Source organism: Convolutriloba macropyga, chromosome 1, assembly GCF_964194025.1.
Source record: "Convolutriloba macropyga chromosome 1, txConMacr16.3, whole genome shotgun sequence".
Lineage (NCBI taxonomy): Eukaryota > Metazoa > Xenacoelomorpha > Acoela > Convolutidae > Convolutriloba > Convolutriloba macropyga.
The window spans coordinates 26,059,062-26,081,566 of record NC_134468.1 but is presented as its reverse complement, the minus strand read 5'-3'; the positions used below and the strand labels follow the sequence as shown (position 1 = coordinate 26,081,566).

Below are 22,505 nucleotides of genomic sequence, written 5' to 3'. Positions count from 1 at the left end.
CGAAAAATGTTACGATTTTTTTGAAAATATTACTTTATTTTACCTTTTTTTCTCTTTTTTGTCATATTGTTACCTATTCCCAAAAAATGGGAGGTCGCATATCTCATTATTTGCGTTCGAGGAATGCTCAATTGAATATATTTTGAGGCCCAAAATATGGCCTTTTGGCTTCGACAGCGTTTTCTGGCAAGTTTTGAAATTGAATGTTTGTTTGTTGGCTCAATTTGTTGTTCTGTTTGTATCCGCATGAAATATTGAACAAAGACAGTTCCTAATATCCTCCTATAGAAGCGTATGTGATCATAAAAAATGTTGGATATTTTCAGTTGCAGTCTAATGGTTTTCATTACCTTGAACTTTTAAAAGTACAAGCCCCTTTTTTTTAAACTTTGCTGTTTTTTTTTCGTTTTTCGTCTAATTGTTAGCGAGCTTTATTATGGAGTAGTCCCATATCTTTTCTAATGAAGTAGAAATTCATTTTGTTAGTTTCAGTTTTATCTGACGCTATTTTGACCTTCTAATGAAGTAGAAATTCATTTTGTTAGTTTCAGAATCTATAATATTTGAAACAATTGATGGTTCTTAACGGACAAACAGCAAAAGCAAGGCTGGTTTTGGTCCAATCTTGCACTGCTACAATGAAAACATCTTTTGGATTGAAATCAGTCGGTCTTTTTAAAAAAAAATTGATCTTTTTTGTTGTTTAAACAAAAGAACAATTCAAATCAAAACTCACTGTTGAGAGGTGCAAATGGCTTCCTTGATGATTCCCATTTAATTTATCTGGTTTGTTTACTCGAGAACTATGGTCGTTTTGACTTTTAAAAATGTTTGATTTTTGAAAAAACAATGGCTTAATGAACTTCGCCCTTATTTGTCTCTTAATATGGCAAAATTTAAGCTTAGTATCAGCAAATAAGAAACGCCTCTTCTTTCTCTTTTTTCTACTGAATTAAAATTTAATCTTTTTTGCGGTTTTGACGTTATTGTTCTCTGAAAGTTATTGTTCTCTGGCTTTGATACTACTAGATTTCGCAGTTTTTTTAGGCCTTAGCCCAATTTTCATGGTTTTCTTCACATTTTATTACATTATCACATTTTGACAGTTCACGCATGACATCATTGGCGTTCTAAATAAGAAACAATTGAACATATAAAAGTTTTTGAAGGAATAGATTATGGTTTTAAAGGCATCGACACCCTTTTCTGGATTTGTTTCATTTGCCTTTAACTATCGTTTTTACTTCGTCCTGTTAGACCTATGGATTTTCCTGGAGAATGACAGATGTTATTGGTTTTTCAGGGATAGTTAGATGAGCCTATGTTCTGATATGCGTAAATAGCCGATGGCTTCCATGACTTTGAAAAAAATTGTTTTCAAAAATTAAAAGAAAAACATTTTAATTTCGCATTATTGTAGTTTTGTCTATTTGTTACCTAATCTTATTTTACAGGTCACATATGAAAAAACTGTTGTCATGGGGAGATCCATGTGTACAAAATCTAAACTGTTTAAAGAATTTGTCATGAGTTTAGTGGCTTTGACGCCGGTTTTTTTTGCAAAAAATAAACTAATTTTTGATTTCTGTCTACATTTGATGTCCTTTTTGTAGACGTAAGATATATTCTGAGAAATTTCAGGTCTCCAACTATTCCTCTGGATGAATAAACGAACCTGTTTAATTTTTTGTTTTGTAGCTAATGGCTTTCATGTCTTTGAAAATAATTCTTTTCGAAAAATGTTACGATTTTTTTCGAAAATATTACTTTATTTTACCTTTTTTTCTCTTTTTTGTCATATTGTTACCTATTCCCAAAAAATGGGAGGTCGCATATCTCATTATTTGCGTTCGAGGAATGCTCAATTGAACATATTTTGAGGCCCAAAATATGGCCTTTTGGCTTCGACAGCGTTTTCTGGCAAGTTTTGAAATTGAATGTTTGTTTGTTGGCTCAATTTGTTGTTCTGTTTGTATCCGCATGAAATATTGAACAAAGACAGTTCCTAATGTCCTCCTATAGAAGCGTATGTGATCATAGAAAATGTTGGATATTTTCAGTTGCAGTCTAATGGTTTTCATTACCTTGAACTTTTAAAAGTACAAGCCCCTTTTTTTTAAACTTTGCTGTTTTTTTTTTCGTTTTTCGTCTAATTGTTAGCGAGCTTTATTATGGAGTAGTCCCATATCTTTTCTAATGAAGTAGAAATTCATTTTGTTAGTTTCAGTTTTATCTGACGCTATTTTGACCTTGTTAAAGGGTTTTTTTTAAATGGACATAAAATTTTGGATGTAATATTGTTTGTTGTTATTGTTGATTGATTTCGTTGTTCGTCTTGAGTTGCATTCTTAAAATTGGCTGATCTCACCAATCTAATGCGGTATTTTTCACTCCACTGATTTATTTGCGTTGGAGGCGATCTTTTTGTTCATACTTTTTTTTGAAAAATACTTGAATTTTTGAGGGGTTTTCAATCTGTTCCTCATTTGGTAGATATTAATGCCAAATTGTGGATGAGCAAACGCACACTACGGAGCCTCCTTGTTTTTATTTTAAAATATCTTGTTTTGTGCTTATCTATCTATCGGTGGAATGCCGAGTCACAATTGTCTGCTGGTAAACACTGACTACTATCCGATAGATCTGCAAAAGATGGGGAGTTATATGAAGATATAAAATGCTATATGGGATTTTTAATGAGCCACATTATCTCATTTTTGTAAAAAAATAAATAGTTTCAAACCCCAAACTTTAAAGTAATAATTGAAAATGTTCACCGTGGTGCTGGGGTTGGGTTAGGTAGTGGGGGAGGGCGGGGGGGGGGGGTTAAAAATTTGTTGGTATTGAACCCCCTGAGCCCAATCCCTGATATCCCTGGGCTCCCCGAATTTGAATAATGAAGTAAGCAAAAGTTGTGTGCCTTAACGTTTTCTTCGGAACTAGTTTTTTTTTCTAAAACTTTACTGTAAATTTACAGCAGTCTAAATAAATATCAAATGAAAAAATTTTTTCTAAAAGGTTTGCCATTTAACGTCTGTTATCAAAAAAGTTTTTCCTTAGTATTTTTCAATAAAATTAATACAAGAATGTATAGTAATTTAATTCCCTTTTTCGAAATACTCAAAAATGTTGAGACTTGTTGTTATAAACTGCACGTTGGTGTAATGTCGTTCTCTTCTATCAGATCAGATTTCAAATTTTGGTATAAATATGAAGTCTTAAAGCCTCATTTCACATTTTACCTTAACACAAGCCAGTAACTTTGAAACCAACGCTAATCAGAGTAACAACTCATTGATTTAGAATTACAACCTCAAATTATCACCCTTAATGCCTCATTTTTCTAATTCTGTTATTTCAATTTTTTGCTTCTCAAAAAAACTGTTTTGCTGAGCTTAATAAAAAATTTTAAAAAATTGGATATTGCCCAGGGATAAATCAATTCTTGTCAGAAAAGTATCAAGGTGACCTCAAGAACAGTATCTCAGTATTATTCTCAGTGTTATTCATTATTACTGTTACAGTTTTTGAAACGATAATCCTTTCAAATTATACAGTGGCTTTCAAGGAAGATCAAACAACTATGAGAGCAAAATTGCTGCTTACTTGAATCTTTCTTAAAATTTCATATATAAAAACATCTCGGTTTTTCTGCTGATTGTTAGAGAAAGTCTAGTCGTTTGACATTTCCTGAGCTCGGAAAGCTTGTTCAAATGATTATTTTTTAAAAGCATGTCCCAATTTTCATTAAAAGCAAGTAGGTCGAGGAGGTTCGTTATTGTGCGTTTGCATATAAGGTTTCGACCCTGTTCATCCATACTTTCGACTCAATTGTGCACTAAATGAGGAACATACAGTAAAACCTTCAAAAATTCCCAAATTGTCTAAAACTAATGGATGTTTGAGATTAAAATACAGTTATCAAATCAAAACACTAAATGATTCAGACGGTGCCGCAAATGAGTGCATATGAGACCTGCCATTAACGAAACTAAGAGAAAAAACAAACAAAAATACAACACAAAAAAATTTAATTACAAGATAGCGCACTAACAGTTTTTCTTAGACAGAAGACTTTGCAAAAAATCAAAAGAGCCCCAAAAACAGACATTAAACAAATTAACTTATATATATATATATATATATATATATATATAAATATATATATATATATATATATATATATATATCACTAGAGAGCCAATGGGACTTGCTTTTGCTGAGACTAGGTGACAAATAGACAAAATGCACAAACCGATTAGCAAACTTCAGGGATATTGAATCTTTTTCATCACAAGGTTTTGAAAGTCATAAAAATTTAATTTTTTAATTTAAAACATCAGATGTTTTCGTAATCAATCTAAGAAAGTAATAGCATTACAAAGAAAACCACATGCCGACAAAAAGTTAAGTTCATTATTATTTGCAAGAACACAGTGTCGAAGCCATTAAAACCATACGACATTCACTGATAACCTAAAATATGATCAATTGGACTTTTTTTCAACGCCAATGGTATCAAAGAAGAAACATGCATTTTGAATAACTATCGATTTAGAGTAGCGAAAAGCCGGTACAATCTTCATTCCAGGACGCTCTCACAGGCAGCCGAATTAAAAACAGACCTCATATGAGTTTATAAAGAGTATATTAGAAGTTTTTTGCTCTTTACTTTTAGCCACTTATGAAAATTTGAGAAACTACAAAAGCCTATTTGGTGATTTTTCGCATGAAGTTTCGAAAACTTCGCCAAAATTTCAGCCAAATTAGTCGGATCAAATGGTTCAACAACCTTCCTCTGTAGTATTACGAGAGCCGTTACAAATGAACGGATAATTAATCCCGCATTAGAGCGAACCTAATTAGGCGTTAATTAATCATTCTTTCGCTGCGCGCTAAACAAATTAACGCTTTTTAAGACTTCCAGTACACAAGTATTTAAAGAAATTAGTTCGATTTATTTAAATTAACACAACTTCAGGCCCTGATTTCCTCGCTTATATCCAAGATAGAAAATGTACGTTGTTGAGTGTAGGTGGCCTGTATAGCCACACTTAATTTTAATTTTATTTACTTCTGCTTTTGACAGTTGCAATGCAGATCTCTTACCCAAAGTTCAATAAAGCTGGATCAGATTGCTTCAGGGGAAAAGACCATAGATGCTCATAAAAAGCCCCCAAGAAAACCATAGTTGCTGCGGTTTTAGAAGAGGGGAAAAGCAGAAAACAGGCGCCTACGTGATCAATAATTGATGCTCTCATTTTTTCAGATTTTTATTATTTTTTGGGGTTTCAATAATTTTTTCGTGAGATAAAAAATAATTAAATCTCTCGCATTCTTGGCCAATAGGAAAATTCAGAAGCTCCTCACTATGAACGTGAGTTTGTGATTCGCTCCCTATCGGCCCAAACTGAGCTGAGATAAATTTGTAAATTCTCTCAGCGAAGTGGGAGAATTTGTAAATTCTCTCAGCGATTTGTAAATTCTCTCAGCTAGTCGTTTGACATTTCCTGAGCTCAGAAAGTTTGTTCAAATGATTGCTTTTTGAAAGCATGTCCCAATTTTCATTGAAAGCAAGTAGGTCGAGGAGGTGCGTTATTGTGCGTTTGCATATAAGGGTTCGACCCTGTTCATCCATACTTTCGACTCAATTGTGCACTAAATGAGGAACATACAGTAAACCTTCAAAAATTCCCAAATTGTCTAAAACTAATGGATGTTTGAGATTAGAATACAGTTATCAAATCAAAACTCTAATTGATTCAGACGGTGCCGCAAATGAGTGCATATGAGACCTGCCATTAACAAAACTAAGAGAAAAAACAAACAAAAATACAACACAAACTCAAAAAACTTTAATTACAGGATAGCGCACTAACAGTTTTTCTTAGACAGAAGACTTTGCAAAAAATCAAAAGAGCACCAAAAAAAGACATTAAAGAAATTAACTTATATATATATATATATATATATATAAAAATATATATATCACTAGAGAGCCAATGGGACTTGCTTTTGCTGAGACTAGTTGACAAATAGACAAAATGAACAAACCGATAAGCAAATTTCAGGGATATTGAATTTTTTTCATCACAAGGTTTTAAAAGTCATAAAAATTTAATTTTTTAATTTAAAACATCATATGTTTTCGTAATCAATCTAAGAAAATAATAGCACTACAAAGAGAACCACATGCCGACAAAAAGTTAACTTCATTTTTATTTGCAAGAACACAGTGTCGAAGCCATTAAAACCATACGACATTCACTGATAACCTAAAATATGATCAATTGGACTTTTTTTCAACGCCAATGGTATCAAAGAAGAAACATGCATTTTGGATAACTATCGATTTAGAGTAGCGAAAAGCCGGTACAATCTTCATTCCAGGACGCTCTCACAGGCAGCCGAATTAAAAACAGACCTCATATGAGTTTATAAAGAGTATATTAGAAGTTTTTTGCTCTTTACTTTTAGCCACTTATGAAAATTTGAGAAACTACAAAAGCCTATTTGGTGATTTTTCGCATGAAGTTTCGAAAACTTCGCCAAAATTTCAGCCAAATTAGTCGGATCAAATGGTTCAACAACCTTCCTCTGTAGTATTACGAGAGCCGTTACAAATGAACAGATAATTAATCCCGCATTAGAGCGAACGTATTTAGGCGTTAATTAACCATTCTTTGGCTGAGCGCTAAACAAATTAACGCTTGTTAAGACTTCCAGTACACAAGTATTTAAACAACTTAGTTCGATTTATTTAAATTAACACAACTTTAGGCCTTTATTTCCTCGCCTATATCCAAGATAGAAAATGTACGTTATTGAGCGTAGGTGGCCTGTATAACCACACTTAATTTTAATTTAAATTACTTCTGCTTTTGACAGTTGCAATGCAGATCTCTTCCCCAAAGTTCAATAAAGATGAAGCAGATTGCTCCAGGGGAAAAGACAATAGATGCTGATAAAAAGCCCCCAAGAAAATCATAGTTGCTGCTGTTTTAGAAGAGGGGAAAAGCCAAAAACAGGCGCCTAAGTGATCAATAATTGATGCTCTCAGTTTTTCAGATTTTTATTATTTTTTGGGGTTTCAATAATTTTTTCGTGAGATAAAAAATATTTAAATCTCTCGCATTCTTGGCCAAAAGAAAAATTAAGAAGCTCCTCACTATGAACGTGAGTTTTTGATTCGCTCCCTATTGGCCCAAACTGAGCTGAGATGAATTTGTAAACTCTCTCAGCGAAGTGGGACGGATAAAATTAGTGAGAAACAAGAGAAATGAAAATCAGCAGCAGACAACTGCTTCCTTTTTCTTCCAAATCAAATTTCTAAATACCTACAGAGAAATTGTTTAAGAGATTCCTAACTTAGCTATTGTTCAAACGGAAAATTCTTCTAAAGATCGACCAGAAGAAGTGCCTGAAAGAATATCGAAGACGTACTCACACAGTAACAACTCCATCAAGTATCAGCTGAACCCGGCTAAATACTCCTCAGTGTAAGCTTGTTTATTTAAATGATTTATTTAATTAATTTAACTTTTCAGCCCTCAGCAACTTTAAATTGAGACTTATAGCACAGAAAGGTCTGAGGCATACATCTTTGCTTTCGATTTGTTTTATCTTTTGTCAAGTTAGACTGGCATACATAAAGAGATCCCGTATCGTGTGTTCTGTAGCAGCCCAGCCTAATTAGATAACTGGTGCGCCCAGAGGAAAGAATCACGACTGAGTTTTTTTTGTCCGATTGGATTAAAATAGTAAAATAATCACTATCACAGAAGTGAAAGCACACTAATAGACAAACAAATAGAGTAATTTATATCAAATTTACAGCCAAAATACAGTAAAATTACATTAAAATAGTATCAGGCAACTGATTTTTTGCTCTTGTAAACTTGTTTTGACCCGGATGGGAGTAATCTAGTTCCGATTTTTAGTTTATATATATAACAATTGAAGTACTTTCACACTTTATAGTCATCCTAAATTTCATCCAATTTTCATAGAATTATGGTTAAATTTTAGTATTTACACTTTAAATAGCCAAAATTCAACCAGATTTCATCCCCCAAAACCAAATTAATTTAATTTTTACCCAATTTTAACCAAATTTATGGTTGAATTTTAGTAATTTCATCCTAAATAATCAATATTTATACAGAATTCATCGCCCCAAAACCTGTCTAGTCTATTTCTGACCCAAATTTATGATTACATTTTAGTATCTACACCCCAAATAACCAAAAATTATCCAAACTTCGTCTTCCCAACACCTAGTTAGCCTAAACTTTAGCCGACTCTTTACAAATTGACAGTTGAATTTTAGTATTTTCGCACTAAATGGCCAAATTTCAACCAAAATTCATCCCCCTAAATCATATTTAGAGTAACATATGTCTAAACTTCATTAAATTTTCGCCCAAAAACTAGCATTTTTAAACGATTGAACTTAAATTAACCAGAATTCATCCCCCCATGCGTGTTTAGTGTAATTTTTATCTAATTTTCTACAAATCTAAGCAAACAATTTTGTATTTTCAAATTAATTAACCCAAATCTGGTTAAATATAAGCCTTCTCAGTTTATTATTCACTCTGTTTTTTCCATTTCTTGACCCGGGTGGGATAATATTAATCAAATTTCAACCAAATAAACATCATTTTGTCCTAATTCTCAAGTGTTTAAGATATTTTAACAAGATTAACGTCACGTTCAACCTAATTTAACGGTAACTAATCAGATTTAAGCCATAAAAACATCATTCTTATCCAATTTTAATCAAAAGAGGTTTTAAACAGTGCATGGAGACCAAACTGGAAAAGTTATTGTAGAACATCTTAATCTAACAGCAATAGAAAACACTAGAAGGTGTAGAATAACTTCGTTTATTACTCACCTAAGTACTTTCATAGCTATTTTCTACGTGTTTGAACCTAATTCCCCCGCTAATTTATATATAACTTATGCACTTGAAAACCCTAATTTTCAGAATGTACTATTTTTTTTAAAAAACTAGAAACAGTGTGATTGAGATTACTGCAGAAAGTTTAGCCAATAATTAATATAAAAAGCGTAAATTAGCCTTTTTACCCAAATTTGTACACAAATATTTCATAAAATAGTTGTTTTTTCATGCTAATATACGGTCATTAACAGACTCAAGCACTTTAGGAACAATATATATATATATATATATATATATATATATATATATATATATATATATATATACATATTTCTACACAATAATAGCTAATGAAATACTACTGATGTACTAAACATCCCGTATTAAACGTTTTTATGCTGTTTTATGTGTAATTTTATTCAAAAATACAATAATAAAACAACAAAAACAATTGTCCTATGTTATTTATATGTCATATATTAATGTAAACGTTCAGAATTTAAATATAGATATTAAAGAACATAACAAGATAGGCAAAGTTTACACTATTTAACTGATCAGAACAGAAACTTTTAATGCATTTACCATCATTTTCCTAAAGAAACACAGACCGAAATCCATATAACTTATAATGGACTAACCCAAACTTTAATGGACTTTAGTTGCTCTAGGAAATCATACCAGTGTGATAGAATTAGCATAAACGTTATCATCTTGTGTGTGGATGAGCCACCAAAACAAAAATTCCCCGTTTGTTTTGCAAATTTTAAAAATCATTAAACCCAAATACATCAACGTTTCTCCTGACGATCTGAGTTTACCAGATAGAGTTAAACTACTTATAAAAACAGAATTAGTCACACAAATAAGATTTTCAAAAATAAACAGATTTCATCAATACTCTGTTGAATTTAGACACTCTGAAAACACTTATCCTTGGTCATTAAATTTTACCGTCGAGCAAACCGATATTTACTCTTGGGTTGACATCTTTAGCACTGATAAAGGCAAAAACTTTGAATTTAAAATACAATCCTTAAACGGTCCTAAACAAATAAAATTCATAACGCAAAACAAACAGCTAAAGTTAACAACGACCAGCGTACCACTAAGTGTATGGAGTACTTTGAAAGAGGACTAACACCTCCTGCACTTAAACAAAAGGCACATCAGTTTTGATTAGAAAATCCAGCTACAACATGGCAACAATTAATGGACCATGTAGCAACTAAGGACTTAAGCTTTTCCTTTTAGTGTTTTAGTAATTAGTGTAGAAAATATTACTCAATTAGTGTTTTCTTACTCAATTTAGTATGAGTGTTTTCTTACTCAATTGTCATAACAAAATATTTTCTACACTAATTACCCAAACTAATAGTACTTTCATATAAAAGATTCTTTTCATATACTAAAACAAAATATGGCAGCAAACGTTGTTGCGTACCCTGACATAGCGTTAAAAAAATTTACAGGTCTAGATCCATCTGAAGACGCCCAGGAATTCTTCAGTTTAATACAAAGTAAAATCCAATTCTCGCTAGGAGCAAGAGATCCGGCGGATGCTGACTTGCAAGCAGCATAGGACGCTAGACAAAAACCGTTATTCGGTTCCGTTTTACGTGGGCCAGCAGCCCAATGGCTTGAAACATTAGCACCAACACAAGCATGGAACGAAGTTAGAAATCAGTGCATTACTCTTTTAACTGATGCAAAAGATAATCACAGAAAAAGGATTGAAATGGAGAGTATTAAAAGACAGACAGAAGAGTTGATAAAAAGTTAAACTCACCGATTAACAAAAGCAGTTGAAAAAGGATGGCGAGACCCTGATTTTAACAGCGACCAGCGTACCGCTAAGTGTATGGAGTACTTTGTAAGAGGACTAACACCTCCTGCACTTAAACAAAAGGCACATCAGTTTTGATTAGAAAATCCAGCTACAACATGGTAAAAATTAATGGACCATGTAGCAACTAAGGACTTAAGCTTTTCCGTTAGCAGCGAATTCACGGGTAACGCCTCGAGTAGTATTGACAATAAAATAGAAATAGAATGGTTAAAGAACCAACTCACAGAAGCTGCTAATGTCATGAAAGATCACAAAATAAACGCTCCCTACAACAATGAAAATCTCAGATTTAAACAGAACTAGACTAGTTTTTGCAATTTTTGCAAACGTTTTGGTCACACAATAGCATATTGCTTTAAGTACAAAGACTTTAAAAACGAAAAGCGGAACCCTCCTCAACATCGAGAAAAGTTCAAAGATAACTATAGACGCAGTCGGAGCCAATCGCCAGGTCATCAAAATTACAGACCAAACAATTATAACAACCAAAATTCTAGGGACAGACACAGAAATAATTAAAACCAAAATCGATCAAATTACCAAAACAACTCTAGGTCAGAAAACCGACATCGATCACCCTACCCATCGCACTCTTCAAACAATCACCGATCACCTTCCAACGATGGCCGGTCACAGGAACGACAAAGTAACTATAGAAACAACTCTTATAGAGATAGCAATAGGCAAAATAGTAAAGATAGAGAGAGCAACGCTCCTCCAAGATCAGATAATTGATATCGTGAGAGGAGGGGAGGCCAGGATCGTGATAGGACACCTACTAGACAAAGCAATGCTACTCATTCAAGAGATAGCAGTGATGGGCGAAGCACTCGAGTCCACTTTACCAGAGAAACTCGCGGAGGCTATTGCAATGAGGACAACTACAACGACGAGTATTTAATTTAGACAAGTCTCCGTTCGTAAACACTGCTAATTGCAAAGCAAGTTATTCAAACATTTTTATTAATTTATATCAATCCATCGGGGACAAAAATACAAATAACGGTTTAGAAACACAGTCTTATTGGACACAGGAGCATCAAGCTCTATAATTAATTACCAAACTTACATTGAACTGTGCAAAACACAACACAATGAGACGAAAGCTTCAAAAAATTATACTTAAGCGGTTAATGGTGAGATACTATAACTGCTAGGTCAAACAACTTTTAAAACTTTTTTCGACATTGAAGGAAAGTATCAAGTGGAAGTTACCGAATGGGTTTCAGCCAAAGATGTTTGCAAGCCGAACTTGTTGGGAATGGACTTCCTTGAATCCACTTTAAAGTCCCTTGTCATAAGCACTCCAAAAATTGGTTTTAAACTTACCCTGAAGTAGCCGTCAAACTATCGAGACACCAATGCAAAAGCTATCCAAATGTTAGTTACTAAAGTTGTAACTCTTGATCAGCAGCTATCATTAGCACCAAAATCAACTCGCGTAATATCAATTAGACCACCAAATGAGTTTTTCAGAAAAGAAACCTTCTTTGTAATTGGAAGTGAACTGCAAGCTCAAGGTATTTATACTTACAATGTTCAATGTTTCAGAAAAGAACAAGAACTACTAATAATGCTAAACAATCCTCAAAAAAACAAGGTTGTCATACAAAAGGGTCCTATTGGGCAAAATTTCTTCGAAACTCAAAATTTCTTCGAAACCAACAAAACCCCTGAAAAACAAAACAAAACAGAAAAGAGCAAAAGACAGCAAGATTTTACCAACAACTGCGAATTGGAAACAGTGTTTAGCGACGACCTGAAGGATCTTAAGCCGCAATTAGAAACAACAGATGAGAGCATCAGACCCGTTGAGCTTCCCAAAGAAAAACTTAACAGATCTGACAAAACCGATCAAACGTTTCTTAAAAAATTTGATTTCAGTCAGGCTGACATTAATGACGAAAACTTAGACAAATTACAGAGAACTCTAATTAAAAATAAGGACAATTATTCTCAACACAAATACGATGTTGGAAAGAAAAAGCGAAAATTTAATGTCAAACTTTTACCAAATTCAACTTTAACAAAACAGAGACATTACAAAGTACCATTACATTATCAGGAAAAACTAGAAAACCTTTTGGAACAACTGTGTAAAACAGGTACAATCCGGGAAATGGGTAATGATAAAGAAATGGGTTCAGAATTTATTAATCCAATCATAATCCTACCCAAGGGGAACACAGTAAAACTGGTTATAGACGCCCAATATTTGAATTCAATAACAGATGTTAGTCGATTTTCATGGCCACTCGAACCAATCGGAAGCCTATTAACTAGACTTAAAGGGAATTTCTTCACAACCAGTGATCTTTGTTCAGCTTATAACCAAGTGCCTCTAACTGAGGAAACCAAACAGCTGGTAAGTTTTGTAATTGGTCCAAAGCAATACACATTTGACCGCGGATTCTATGGACTATGTGGTCTACCTAATTTCTTCAGCCGTATAATGACTATTCATTTTGCACCATTAATCAGAAAAAAACAAGCTATAACCTACATTGATGACACCATCATTCAAGTGCAAGATGAAACCGAAATGTTTGAAATAATTGACAAGTACCATGAACTCTTATGGAAATCAGGGTTAAAAAATCAACCTGAAAAGACTAAATTTTTCCTTAGGAAAGTACAGTTTTTGGGACAAGTAGTAGGTAAAGTTGAAATACAGCCAGTCAAGAAGCGATTAGCAGATTTAAAAGCACTCAAGTCGCCTGAAAACAAACGTGATGTCATGAGAGTTCTAAGTTGCTTAGGATTCTAGAGCATGTACATCAAAAATTTGCACTTTGACTGCAAACCGTTCTATGACCTAACCCGCACAGAAACTAATTTTGTCTGGACAACAGAACACAAAAAAAGTTAATGACATTAAAGAGAGGATTAGCGAAGATACTATCTTAGCAATACCTGATACTTTGCGATTGATTTTCTATTACGACGCCATCAACCCTCGTAATAAACCAACTCATGCAAACTTCGCAACTAACCAACATTTGCAACCTCCAACTCAATTGATTGCAGCACCAATCAACGAAAAATTGAACAGAACTCAAAACTTACCTGACTTTCATATAGAAGTTTTATATGATGTAGATTAATTTATTAAATTTGTTTATTACTAAAAATCGGGGTGAGCTGTAGTATTACGAGAGCCGTTACAAATGAACGGATAATTAATCCCGCATTAGAGCGAACATATTTAGAGTTAATTAACCATTCTTTCGCTGCGCGCTAAACAATATAACGCTTGTTAAGACTTCCAATACACAAGTATTTAAACAACTTAGTTCGACTTATTTAAATTAAAACAACTTTAGGCCTGGCTCTCCTCGCTTATATACAGGATGGAAAATGTACGTTGTTGAGCGTATGCGGCCTGTAAAACCACACTTAGTTTTAATTTAAATTACTTCTGCTTTTGACAGTTGCAATGCAGATCTATTCCCCAAAGTTCAATAAAGATGAAGCAGATTGCTTCAGGGGAAAAGACAATAGATGCTCATAAAAAGCCCCCAAGAAAACCATAGTTGCTGCGGTTTTAGAAGAGGGGAAAAGCAGAAAATAGGCGCCTACGTGATCAATAATTGATGCTCTCAGTTTTTCAGATTTTTATTATTTTTTGGAGTTTCAAAAATTTTTTCGTGAGAAAAAAAGAGTTAATTCTCTTGCATTCTCGGCCAATAGGAAAATTAAGAAACACCCCACTATGAACGTGAGTTTGTGATTCGCTCTTTATCGGCCCAAAATGAGCTGAGATGAATTTGTAAATTCTCTCAGCGGAGTGGGACGGAATAAAAGGACTGCTTCCTTTTTCTTCCAAATCAAAATTCTAAATTTCAACAGAGAAATTATATAAAAGATTCCTAACTTTGCTATTTTTCAAACGGAAAATTCCTATTAAAGATCGACTAGAAGAAGTACTTGAAAGGATATCGAAGACGTACTCACACAGTAACAACTCCATCAAGTATCAGCTCAACCAGGTTAAATACTCCTCAATATAAGCTTGTTTATTTAAACAACCTATTTAATTAAATTAAGTTTTCAGCCCCCCCAACAACTTCAAATTGAGACCTATAGCACTGAAAGGTCTTAGGCATATATTTTTGCCTTCGATTTGTTATATCTTTTGTCAATTTAGACTGGCATACTTAAAGAGATCCCTTATCGTGTGATCTGTAGCAGCCCAGCCTAATTTGATACCTCTATTTTAAATTGTAAAACCAATAACACTGTTGCCGACATTTTAAATATTCTCCAGCTAAACTACGAAACTCTGAGATTGAATTTACGGAAAATGTGAACAAAGCAACCAAAACCAGCTGAGTGTGCACAAAACTTTAAACCTCGATGGCTCCTCAAAAAAATTGATTATTAACTGATTACTTATTCTGTACTTGGCATTTCCAATAATACCACTCACTACTTTGTGCGATGAATATATAGATCGTCCAAAGTTTACTGTACGAAAACCCAGTTCAGCATATAAGGTCGGAACAAAATAAATTCCTTCATATTTGATCTCAAATCTCAAATGCACACCATTATTAGTGGTTGAGGTTTTCACCATTATTAGTGGTTGAGGCGAGCGAAGTTTTCTTTTTCGAAGAGTTTTCCAATTCTTTTTTAAACCATCAGTTGGACAATTGATGAAATGTTCCAGCAGTATTTACATTTAGATTTAAAATTTGGTTCAAATATCTCAATGATTATGCACAGGCTGCATTTTAAGCCACGCGATTGGGTCGATCAGCTCGGTTTATAGATGTTGCTCACAAACAGCTAAAAGAGGACGGCCGAAAGAAGGTTGTGAAAAGAGAAGAATTCAATCACTTAATCTACAATTAATCAATCATTCGTTGATTCTTCCTTCGTTATTAACGTGAAATCATTTAAATCATCTTAGTTCAAGATATGTTCGTAATCTGTCTGGATGCTGGCGTCACAGGGGGCGGTTGGGCTGTGGAGAGGATCGACTTTTTTAAACTCCCCACCAAAACTGACTGACTCGCCCTGATTTCTGTCAAAGTCTTCTCAGGGCCTTGTCTGAAGTGCAAAATGTCCCTCGGGTAAAGTGAAATTACGCCCGGATCCGCAAGAGGTGGTTTGTAGGGCATAGACCAGGAAATGGGTACAAAAATGGGTTTCAAGTTTGGGTCCGAAATCTGTTGAGTTGGTTTTGGAATGTCGATTTCTGGTACAGGTGATGGCGGTGAATGTTTGTTGAGTATGGATGTGACCAGATTGCGAGGAGTTGTGGATGTCGAGTGTTGCTGTTTGAGGTTGTATCTTCTTAGTGGACCACTTGTTGTAGAAGTGGAGTTGGCCACACTTCTATCGGTGATGGAACCTCCTGGTGATGGCGCTGAGGAAATTTTTCTATGACAGAATAAAAAAATTAATTAATATTTATTGAAGCTGCCTTAATCCAAAAGAGCAATCATTTGTAGAAAATTGGATTTCAGAAAAAAACTAATTTTGAGAAACGTAGGCAATGTATTACTCAGAACGAAACTAGTCTTTGGTTTTATTGTGAGTTGTAAAGATGAGTTTTGAGAGTTGTAAGAAAATTGAATCGTCACTAACGATAGCATTTTTGTTCAAGTTTTGTCGCAGCAAATGTTATGACGCCCAGGGGGTTAGACTGAGGCGATTTTTACCCACAGCAACTACAATCGCGTAAGGCGCTATACTCTATATGGTCAATCAATGCCCCACAAAGACGATTGTGAATTTGTCAGAGTTAGGTTGAATCAGAATCAAACACTTTTATTTTCTTAATTATTAGGATATTTCGAAATTTTCAGATTTGATTTAAAGTAGCAATATTTAGAGGTTCAACAATGCAAACGAGAATGTTCATTCTTCATCTTCCTCTCTGTCATACTTTCCTTGAATGAGAATAACTTGATAAAGATGACAAAAAACTAGTTCAACATTCCAGGTTTTAGGAAGTGTGCTCATACAGAAAAGGTCAACCAAAACTAAACACTGATTTCAACTTAAAATATACCCGGGCTAATTGCTTTCGACACCCTATCCGCTATCCAAGAGGGTCTGATCAGAGCAGACTAGTGTCACGGACCTCAGCTTCTTAAACCCTCTTACAATGTGTCTATTTACCAACCCTTTGTGCTCCCTCCAACTGACTTCCCGCTCCACTAATTTCTTCTTCCTTGAGGTCACTTTCTGTCCCGTTAAGCCATAAGTTACACAGGACGCGTTTTCTGGAAATTGTCGACCTATCTTCAAATTGGGCACTTCTAAGTTTATCACAGGTCTTGGTGAGGTAGAAGTTGTAAAATGTGACGACATTCTTGTGCCAAAAAACGGTGTAAAATAAAATTAACAAGACAATATTTAGTAGTGTTCACATTTGAAACGCGTAAATCTTTGAGCTAGTAAACATTCATTCAAATAATGACAAACAAACTGCTTCAGTATGTGTATGCGCTTTGTATTATAATTGAGAACGTATCAAATGGCTTTAAACAAAGCTTATCTTCGAATTCGGCCACAATCCTTAAGTTGGCACAAGAGCCATCACTCTGCAATCAAAATATTACAACGTACTTAAAAAACAATCAAAACCAGCTAAGCTAAAAACGTGTTGAATTGCTTTTGGACGTAGAGATTAATTGAAGATGCGAAGTATGGTAGAGGTGGCGCCTGGGGGATCATTGTTAACCACCAACACTATGTAAATAAGGCTTTTATAATAGCAAGAGAACAAAAGCAACAGGTGAACGGGTACTCCAAAATCGGGAAGGCTGAGAGGAGGATTCTGTTTGTAAAAAGTGCCAATATTATCGTTTTTACTAATTTTTTTTTTTAAAAAAGTAATACAAATAGGTGTCATGGAAAATACGTTAGAATAAGTAGTTTTTATAACATAGTTAATGAGTACGTTTTCGCCACTTCTTACAAATAGAACCCCATTCACTGATTTGGGAGCAACCGTTCATACCTTATTGACAAAGAACGGAATTAGATATCAACCGGCCAAAACTAGTAAAATTGTTATCAAAAATAATAGTTACCTGTAAAAATAAAAAGACCAAGATAAGCACTGAATTTCTTATGTCCATGGTCGAGGTGTGCGTTAATGATCCGACAATTGAAAACGCACGGGGGGTGTGAAGTGCGTTTTTGATTACATGGACGAGCACCATATTAAAGTCTGCCTGCATGAACGAGCCTCCTGGTCAAAGTCTGCTTATATTCCGATCATTAACGAGCCAAAATTCTGATCATTAACGAACTAAATTTTGATCATTAACGAGCTAAATTTTGATCACTAACAAACTAAATTCTGATAATTAACGAGCTATATTCTGATCATTAAGGAGCTACACTATGATCACTTCCGAGATAAATTTTGATCAGAGACGATCAAAATTCTGATCATTAGCGAGCTATATTCTGAAAATTAAAAAATTACCCAAATTTTTCAAAAACAATGCATACTGAAAAAAGTTATAAACAACTGAATATTTTAAAACGCGGTAGAAAAGAGCCAATTTTTAAAAACTAGGAAAAAAAAGAACACAAATACTAAAAACGAGCTGTAGTTTGATCATGGCTGGCTACTGTCTGGATGAGTCTGATTATGTCAACAACAAAAACAAGTAAAAAATGAGCACGTAGGAAAAACGAGCTAAAGTGTGATCAAGGCTGACTATCGTCTGGATGGGTCTGATTATGGCCGACTTAATCTTTATGATTGTAGTCATTAACGCAGACCTCCGCCTGGTTTGTGTTTAGCGATATGACAGAAAACGGGCAGTATAAAAACTCTTGAGCCATCATTTAATGACACAAAATCTAAACACCTAATGATTGAAAGGAAACGATTGGTCAATTACGGTGCCATAGAACAGTTGAAACTACTATGGACTATTTGCCTGGACTACAATGAACTGTTATTGATGATAGACTTTCAGTGTGCAAAGACACTAGCAGGGAAGTTGAAACACCTCTAACTCAGGGGAAGATTCTGTCACTAGTATCTTCAGTATTCGGACCGACCGGATTGTTAGCTCAGTTCAGTTTTAACATTAGTAGACTTCTGAAAGACATCTCGACTAAAAATGGACAACATTTGGACAACGCATTGGATTCTGGCAAAGAAGCAGAATTCTTGAGATGAAAAAAACAAATTCTATCAGTAGCGGAAACAAGCATCGATAGAAGATACTTCATAACAACGAGGAAAAAAGCGAGCTTGATGGGTTTGCTGACGCACATGAATGCACCATGTGTGCAGTGGCTCTTCTTCGTTCTCAACCAAAGTGGTTCTGATGAGACACTTTTCACTACAGCGTTTAGAACTATAAGTAGTAGTCATGGAAATGAGGTTCAAAAAACCAATAGTCAACAAAAACGACTTGAAGATAAATAATTGCAGTTTTTGGTCAGACTCAACTACATTATTGCAGTGGATATACAGTTCCCATCGTAAACAACAAGTGTTTGTGGCCAATCGAGTGGGTGAGATATTGCATACGACTGATGTTTCTCTTTGGACTCATTTTAGTGGTATCAACAACCCAGCGCACATTGCACCAGATCAATCAACATTGAGGATCTAAAGAAAAGCGAAGCGACTAGTAGGTGATTGGCCAGAGGAAGTGATCATAATCAATGCCTCAGTTGAAAAGAATATACCCCCATCAGCTTTCAAGTTTCATGTTAAAAGTTGAAGAAAAAAAAGCTGTTATTCAATAGGAAAGATTCAGCAATTTTAACAGAATAATGAAAACAGCGGCACACGTAGAGCGTGTATTGAAAAAATACAAACCAGCAAACGTACTCAGTATTGAAAATAGACAAAAAAGTAATCATCTTCAAGTTATTACAGCGAGAACTGTTTGCTGAAGAAAAGAGATCTCTTGACATTGAAGACAAAATTTAAATGAAAAATTAAATTCTACAGTTTGCACCCTTCTTTTATGAAAAGCTTTCTCTGGCCAAAAGCAAAATAAGTAAAATCAACTAGATTCTAATGCAAAGCATCCAATATTGCTATCAGCATACAATTGAATTCTTTTTGCGAAACGAAAACAAGGAAAATCATTAAAAAGGCACTGAACTTGCGAGAAATGTTGCTCAGCAGAAAATGTGGATCCTAGGTATACGAAACGCCCTGCGATGAATAATGAACAATTGTGTTCCATATACAAAGGGCAGAGCAAAAATGATAGGACTGGTAAAGGCAGGTTTATCAGAAGAACGGTTACATGCTTCAACAGAATTTGCAAGCGTTGGAGTTGATTCTTTTAGTCTTTTCACTGTGAAGATTGGGCGAAAGAACGTAAAACAATGTAGTTGTCTGTTCACTTGTCTAACTATGAGAGCGGTGCATATTGAAGTTATACTCAAGTTGGACACAGAGATTTGTCTCAATGCCTTTTTTCGTTTTTTTTGCACGAATGGGGCAAACCGAGTACAATCATCATATCAACCCGACATGGATTAGAAAAATGTTCGAAAGTCATCAAATTGAACAGGGATGGCAGTTCAATTCACTGGAAGCACTTCACATTGGAGGAGCATCGGAACGTTTGCTCAAAAATTGCAATAGAGCAATGTATGTAGTGTTGGAAAAGAGATCAGTCACTGAGGTTGTTCTTTTGACTGCGATATTATTGTTGGGCAGACATTGTTTGCAAAAATGTCAACTCCAGCCAGCTCCATCTCTAGCTAATGAATGGGTCGACCATCAGCCAGCGTGGATTTTACATTTTTGTTCGGGTTGTGGAGGCCATAGATGGGACTGATGGTGTAGTTTGGTCAGCGATAGTTTGAATAAACGACAAAATGACTGTGTAAGTAAGAGACCAGTAGTGAAGCTCGCTCCTGTAATAACAAGAGAAGGCGTTTTCGGAAAATAGCGCCGAAAATGTTGGGGTCAAACTTAGTTACTAAACAACTCAATTGAAGGCCAAACAAAACAGTGAAAACAGAATAGCATGACAAGCAACATTTACTGCTACAATCAGTCGAAGCCAAATTGATTTGTTAAATTTTGTCAACAATTGCATTTAGTTTTTTTAGGTACTTGCTTATCATACATCAAGTGAAAGTCAAATTCGGAGTATACTAACAACAGCAAAACAGTTTTACTAATTAACAATGTTGTATCAGAATCTTTGCGATTGCCTTGCCAATCAACCTTTTACTGAAAGAGAATATTCGGCAAAACTTGAAAATGGTTACTACACTTCCCATGACATCAAATTTACACTGATAATGTGACCTTGTGGAAGACTGTTCTCATTCAGTAGACTTATTTATCTATAACCAATCGGAGATCCATTGTTTGACATGTAAATGAACGTGAATCGCAGTGAATTGCAGCATAAAGGGAGCATGAAAAACTGCCAAAAAATGTTGAAACCCGTATACTTTGTCATACTAAACTGGCATACAGTGCGCATTGAAGCGCAATATCTCGAGTGGTTAATTAATTGTTATTGTTTCTTGTTTTTGTAGATCATCTTGGTGATTGTACAGTTTTAATTTTGACATGTGAAATATCAATTGACTTTGAAATTCTCAATCTTTCCTTGTGAAGAAACAAATTCCTAAGTGAGAGAAAATTTGGGCAAAGCTCATATTAAATTGTTACTACTAGCTTTAGCAGAGCCTATTCTAGTTCAACATTGGTGTTAGCAAAAATAACAGAGAGACTTGCTAACATTTAATTTAGAAAATTGACGTTTTCGTTGGATTTGCAACTTGTACGATCTTTTTTATTAACAAATATAGCAAATCGGAATTTTGCGCAATAATAGCCAAGTCATAGGGCTACAATTGTATGGAACAGGAAATATTAAATTCGGTTTATAGGTTGAGTTGTTAACAAAACTGAGCAAACAACTGATTTCTGCATTTGAATTTGTTTGTAGTCTGAGCAAAAATATTTCGTTGAACAGCAAATCTGAGCAATAATTGAATAATAAGTAATGCAAGGTTAATCTATATCTCAACGGATAATACATTTCACAAAAATTAATTGAAAAAAACATAATTTGGGCGGTATAAAGATTTGCTTGTCTTTGATAGGAAAGCAGTCGTTACATAGCTCAAATAAAACTAGTGCAAACAGCAAACGTAAAACAGACATAATGCTCGGAGTTTTTTTATGTATTCAATTTTTGCTAATTTGTTCTGGCGATATTTGCTTGAAGAAACCTGAGATTTCGAGCTTGAACAAATTACAAACGACGAGATACTTGACTCCCTTTTCTGTGTTACGGAAAACAAAGTTAATGTTGTGTCAGAATTTGTTTTTTAACTGAAATCTAATTTGCGGAGCCAAGAGAGAATAGAAATGGCTATGAAAGAGCTTACTCATGTGAACGGCTTCCTTGGTTGCTTCTGAATGTAATGGTATTGTAGAATATTGCACCAAGTCTCAGATACATTTCGTTAGATTTTTGATCATAACTTGTAGTCCCCTGTACATTTTACCTTCAAGTTACCTGAACAGTCCAAATTTTAGGTAAATTTACCTGTAAAATTTACTAAAATTCTAAGGTTAGTTTCCTTTGCAGTCTTTTCACTGTAAGGTTAAATTACCTGCAATTTTAAGGTAAATTTGGACTGTTCAGGTAAATTGCAGGTAAATTGTGCAGGAAAACTACATGCACATTTCAAGTGAAATTACTTGTATTTGCAGGTACGCGCAGGTAGTGTGCAGGAATGCCAAAACACATGCATAGCTTAGGTAAATTTGCC

The 22,505-nt window shown here is 34.5% G+C and overlaps 1 protein-coding gene across 1 annotated transcript; it reads right to left on the bottom strand.

Moving 5' to 3' along the window:
• Positions 1-15,554: 15,554 nt before the first annotated feature.
• LOC142347693 (uncharacterized) lies at positions 15,555-17,216 on the bottom strand. Its single transcript, XM_075398953.1, has 2 exons — positions 16,891-17,216; positions 15,555-16,142 (listed from the first exon to the last, which is right to left on the bottom strand). Exons 1-2 carry the CDS (start codon positions 17,076-17,078, stop codon positions 15,671-15,673), a joined length of 660 nt encoding a protein of 219 aa, XP_075255068.1. The 5' UTR covers positions 17,079-17,216; the 3' UTR covers positions 15,555-15,670.
• Between the last annotated feature and the right edge of the window lie 5,289 nt (positions 17,217-22,505).

Coding starts and splice junctions, on each gene's coding strand:
- LOC142347693 (XM_075398953.1), bottom strand. CDS start 17,078: ATGTCGTCACATTTTACAACTTCTACCTCACCAAGACCTGTGATAAAC. Junction 16,143..16,890: donor AGTTGGAGGGAGCACAAAGG/GTTGGTAAATAG, acceptor ATTCTGTCATAG/AAAAATTTCCTCAGCGCCAT.